We start from the raw sequence: 5,736 nt of genomic DNA on the forward strand, positions 1-5,736 counted from the left end.
TACAGGAAATAATGGCCAGAGGTGGGGACTGGAATCATCAAGGCAATATGGGTGCCCATGTGAAAGGTAAAAGTCAAGATTTCAGAAGTGAAAAGAGAATGAGACTGAGAGTCAGGAAGCCTGGAATCCAATTCTACCTGTTGCTTTAACTCATAAGGTGTCCTGAGACAAACCACATCACTTTTTTAGATCTTTTACTAGATAAATAGATAGAATGGAAGGAATGAAGGGGAGAAAGAAACGGGGTTAGGCGGTGGGAGGGAGGGAAGGAAGAAAAGAACAGGTGGATGTGGAGTAGTTCTGAATTCTATGATCTAAATTCTATGATTTGTTCCATGAAAGTAATGCCATGCAAACGTAAGGTGTGTATTCTCTTCGCATATATGGTAGTGTGTATCTTGAGACATGTCCATTCCGGGGCTTGTCCATCTTAGGATTTGTCCACTTGAGATGGTATCTATTTCAGGACGTGTCCACAGCGTGCATAGATAGGTGTGTGAATGAAGGCAGGAAAGGGTATCCCGAGGGCCAGTGGGACGGGTATACGCATGCGCGCCAACATGCTAGGCAGGCAGGAGTGAGGTGTAGTGTGGCCAGCCTTTGAGAAACTCCTTTCCCCGTCTCTGTGACTAAGATGGCGCCCCCTAGCTCGTTTCCCTTAGCCAGGCAGACCCCTCCCTCCGTGGACAAGTCCCCTCCTCCCCTCACGGCGCACTTCCGCTTCCGGCCCCGCCTTTGGCGCGGAGTAAGAGGGTGATGGCGGCTGGAGGGAGCGATCCTCGCGCTGGCGATGTGGAGGAAGACGCCTCGCAGCTTGTCTTTCCCAAAGGTGCGCCCCGCGGGCTCTGCGGAGCTAGGGAGCGGGCAGAAGGAGCGAGCCCCACCCTCTTCCCTCCTACGCGGCCGGAGCCGTTCTCTCCGCCACTCGTACCACGGGGTGCTCGCTACCCCTAAAGCGGGTTCGCGGGGAGCCGGACTGAGGGCGACCCCGTGGTGGGGGAGGAGCGCCCCTGGCTGCGGAGGCGGGGACTGGTCGATCCGGTGTCTCATCCCGGGCGTCCGTGCTCTCTGCGGTTGACTTAGAGCCCCAGTCGCGATGATGAATGGGAAGGGGTTGCTGGAAAAAAACAAACAAGCCTGTTTTGGCCCCTTTCTTGTTCTTCACTCAAAACGCTCCATCCCCAGACTCCGGGCTTTCCCTCTGCCTGCCTTCGAGCGTGCAATGCTGCCCCTCCTCCGAGGCCATACCTAGCCTTCCTCCTGCCTAGAATGCCAGATGGTTGTTTCGAGTTTATCCTATGTATATGGGGCTTGTTTGTCTCCCCCTTCGCCCCCCCCCCAGAAGACTGAGCTTGAAAGCAGGGACTGTGGGTGCTTTATAGATGCTTCTTGACTGACTCTCCTAACCCCTATCTCAGGATGAGTATGGAGTGTGAAGAATGAAGCTTTGCTTTAAGCTGGTGCTAGTGATGGGAGTGAGAAATGGGAAAGAATTGAATAAGACAGCAGACAATTAGAGCCCATGTCCGTAGTCAGGAATTCTGTGACTCAGACCCCATGGGACCTACATGACTGGCCAAGTCCTTTAAATTCTGGTTACCTCAGTTTACTCCTCTGTAAGATGGAGATAATAGCATCTATTAATAGTAGCACATATGTTGCTAAGTAGTATCTGATTCCTTGTAATTTGATTTGGAGTTTTCTTGGTAAAGATACTGGAGTTATTTGCTATTTCCTTCTCTAGATCATTCTCCAAATGATGAACTGAGGCAAGCAGGATTAAGTGACTTGCACAGTATCACATAGCTAGTAAGTGTCTGAGGCTCTGTTTGAACTTAGGGAGTTGAATCTTCTGATTCCAGGCCTGATACTATACACTGTGTCACCTGGCTGCCCAGTAGCAATACAGCAATAAAAATAGCACAACAAACTAGAGTCGATGTGAGCATTAAATGAGATAATAATTGTAAAGCACAATGCCTGGCACATAATAAACACTATATAAAGATAACTATTATTGTACTTGAAACATAACTCTAGCATATCAGAAATAAAATACTAATCACATATAATACAATGATTTTAGTAGTAGTTATACAGTCTAATACTCTGGGCAAGAAAGAGAAATCCTCCAAGTTTTTCTTTTGAGGTAGATGTAAAGTCAGCTCCAGATGCTAAATCAACCTTTAGAAGCAGATTTTTGAGTGATGGTTTTGAAACTGACATATTATTTCTCACTAATAGAGTTTGAAACAGCAGAAACTCTTCTAAATTCAGAAGTCCACATGCTTCTAGAGCATCGAAAGCAACAGAATGAAAGTGCAGAGGATGAACAAGAACTTTCAGAGGTTTTTATGAAAACTTTAAATTATACTGCACGTTTTAGTCGGTTTAAAAACAGGGAAACCATTGCTAGTGTTCGGAGGTAAGTGCCAAAGAAAAATTATTTTACCAAGAAATGCTATGTTCTATGGTCACCTATACTTAGAATACTCTCTTACTGGTTAATGCTCAGTAATATATCTCAGAATATGATGCATACTGTACATAAAGTATAATTGGGAGGAAGGGAACAAAATAAAGATTTAAGGATTGTCAAACTGGATCTACGATCCTTTTTCAAGATGGTATTGTACCTTGGCAGATTTTATTGAAGCACTTAGTCTGGGTCTCTCCTTTTTTTCCCATCACACCCTTCTTTATATTTAGCTATATTCTCTGTCTCTGTCTCTGTCTGTCTCTCTCTCTGTCTCTGTACTTCCCCTATTATCCTGAAAGTTGCTTAAGACAAGAACAGTGTTATATCCTCAGCATATAGTATAGTAGATACTGTTTCTTTTGGTGCGGTAGATAAGAGTGGTGGGCTTGGAGTTAAAATTCAGAAAATCCAAATGGGATCATGAGGAGTCAGATAAGATTGAATAACCACAATGTTTCCCAATTAAATTTTATTTATAGAGCCTCCCTTCCATAAAACAAAGATACAGCTTAGAGAATTTTTAATAGAGAATACCTGATATTATGGATTGGGCATGAATTTTGAAGTAAAGAGAAAGGAAGCAATAACTGTAGCAAAAGCAAAAATGCATATTTAATGTTATGGATCTTAGTAACTAACTAAACTCACCACATATGGTACTCTCTTCTCAACTTTTCTCATCTCAGCCTTCTTGCCAAGCTTAACATTCCTTATTGCCCATGAAGGCAGAGGATGACATTTGAGTGGAAGGTCCTGTGCCAACATTAACTATATTTGGACATTATCTGTAAAAGGGTGGTGACCTCTCTTCTAGGTGGTGTTCTTTCTTCTGTAACACTCTACAATACCTCATACATAATAAGTGTTCAATATATACTTTCCAGGTGAATGATAGTATACCTTTTAGTTTGGGTAATCTTTTATGTTTATATCATATTCTCTCTGTTCAGTTTGTTACTCCAGAAGAAGCTCCATAAGTTTGAGTTGGCTTGTTTAGCAAACCTTTGCCCTGAGACAGCAGAGGAGGCTAAGGCTCTGATTCCAAGGTAAGAACTAATTCGGGGCCAAGGAAACAATATGTATGATGATATATAATTATTATAACAATGAGAAGGGAAAGAAAAATACAATAAAATTGAATGCTGAGTACTATAATCCTCTAACTTGACCCCTAAAAAGAGTTGAGAAATATACCCATCTCCTAACTTTGGAGAAATGGGGACTTTGGGTGTATAGTGTTGTATAGTTATATCAGATGCAGTTGATGTGTAGATTGTTTTTGCTGAATTTTTTTTCCTTCTCTTTTTCAGTCTTTTTCAAGGGAAGGCTCATTGTGTAGGGTAGAAAGGAAGAATTTGCTCAGATATTAATTTGATATACAAACAGAAAGCATCAGTCAAACAAAAAAAAATAATTTAGGCTTGTGCACATGAATTCTTAAATTTCCTTATCTAGTATTAAACTGGTGGAGGAAAAGGTTAAAAGAAAAGTCAGGTTTTGTATCTAAGATTTGAAAAATCACTAAAGATTCCTTATAACTGGGGAATGTCATTTTTAGTCCTAAGTGAAAAGGTAGGCAAAAAAGTGTTGAAAAATGGTATAGGGAAGCTAAAAGGATATGGAATTCTTAAGATTGAGGAAAAAGCATCTTCACTATCATTGTTTGGTCACTTTGGTTCTCCTGTAGCCTAGAGGGTCGATTTGAAGATGAAGAATTGCAACAGATCCTTGATGATATTCAGACCAAGAGGAGCTTCCAGTATTAATACCAGGAACCCAGCCCTTCAGTGGAAACAGAAGAGGAAATTTCCCAGAATTCTTCTGCAACTAAGAAGAACTTGAACTCTCTCCAGAGACTATTCAGAAATTTAAATCACAAAAGTTGGTCTAGCCTCCTATGGACAAGGCAATGCAGAGTAATCTTGCATCAACAAGTAATTCAAACTTGTGACCAGTTCTGATTCTTATTGACTTTTTGAATATTTGAGATGTGGCAAAGGCCAGGAGTGCCACTTGAATCTTAAAGGGGCTTTGGGATGATTTCCTTTAATGAAGGGTTTCCAAGGGAGGTAGTGGACCAGAGCCTGGGTGCTTGCATTAACCTTTCCATCCCTTCTCTTAAATGGAATTGATTAAGGGGAAAGATTGAGTGGGAGAATTTAGCCAGTAAATACTTGTGGCATATTACCTTATATCACTGAATTTGGCACTTTAGTTTATATTCACATTTCTGGTTTGAATTTCAAGCTATCTTGAAATATTAGCCCAGATTAGAATATGTAAAAATAGCATGAATAAAAAAAGAAAGTTGTATCTCATAAATGATGGAAGGAAAAATCAAAGGGAACCTATAAATACAGAGGGAAGAAGATGGAGAAAATACTAGCAGTCGTAGGGCATCACTGTATAATCATAAGTTCGAAAGAGCCTTGATTTAGGAGGCTCAGTTTGGCCCCTGGTATATCCTGAAGGCTGCAAGGTTTTGGAGCAGGAGAGAATTTGTGGGATTTATTCTGACAGCTGCCTTGGGAAAGGGTCCTCTCTGAGTTTAAACTAGTCCTGGATCCTGATTTTAAATACAATTCAGTATAGGGTTGGTATATATCATAGGGTGGTATCTGGGAAGACCAGAGAATGAGACTTAATTCTGGTTGAGTCATCACAATGAACTAAATTTGGGGCAGTTTTCTGGCCCCAAATTTAGCATTGATTTCTGAAAGGTCATGCAAATATTTTTTGCAATTGCTTCTCCCATGCTACAAAATCTGTTACTGTAATTTGATCTAATAATAGAAAGGGGGGATGGGTAGATTCTATAGTGGATGTCTAGTTAATTGTGCAATTCCTAAGAAGTAAACTTACTCTAGGAAATAAAATTATTTTTCAATAAGATCATGAGTGCCTGCTTTTTTTGGAGTACCAAGGACTTTTTAATAATGTCAATTCCTCTTTATGTAAATAGAAAAAAAATTTCTTGAGGACAATCATTGACTTGCTGAAACTTTGTATCTCCCTATACGCCTTCCACAGTGTTTTATACACAATAGCTACTTATATTTAACCAAACATAGCTTCTATTTATCAAAAAGTCAATCCATGAAACTTATGTTCTAGATTCATAAGGATAAATGAAAGCTTTTTTTTGGTCAAGACTTGGTGTTCTTAGATGAGGAATCTTGGTACACTTTAAGTTGACAACAAAGTAGGGTTCCTAAGTAGGATGGGCCTCGACCCATTACCTGACCCTTGATTACTCT

At 40.7% G+C, this 5,736-nt stretch overlaps 1 protein-coding gene across 1 annotated transcript; it reads left to right on the forward strand.

The window, feature by feature from the left end:
• Nucleotides 1-706: 706 nt before the first annotated feature.
• On the forward strand, nt 707-5,371 carry POLR2D (RNA polymerase II subunit D). The gene is made up of 4 exons (XM_001366347.5): nt 707-829; nt 2,245-2,425; nt 3,430-3,525; nt 4,167-5,371. Exons 1-4 carry the CDS (start codon nt 757-759, stop codon nt 4,243-4,245), a joined length of 429 nt encoding a protein of 142 aa, XP_001366384.1. The 5' UTR covers nt 707-756; the 3' UTR covers nt 4,246-5,371.
• Nucleotides 5,372-5,736: the final 365 nt, after the last annotated feature.

This window comes from Monodelphis domestica, chromosome 4, assembly GCF_027887165.1.
Source record: "Monodelphis domestica isolate mMonDom1 chromosome 4, mMonDom1.pri, whole genome shotgun sequence".
Lineage (NCBI taxonomy): Eukaryota > Metazoa > Chordata > Mammalia > Didelphimorphia > Didelphidae > Monodelphis > Monodelphis domestica.

Coding starts and splice junctions, on each gene's coding strand:
- POLR2D (XM_001366347.5), top strand. CDS start 757: ATGGCGGCTGGAGGGAGCGATCCTCGCGCTGGCGATGTGGAGGAAGAC. Junction 830..2,244: donor GCAGCTTGTCTTTCCCAAAG/GTGCGCCCCGCG, acceptor TCTCACTAATAG/AGTTTGAAACAGCAGAAACT. Junction 2,426..3,429: donor ACCATTGCTAGTGTTCGGAG/GTAAGTGCCAAA, acceptor CTCTCTGTTCAG/TTTGTTACTCCAGAAGAAGC.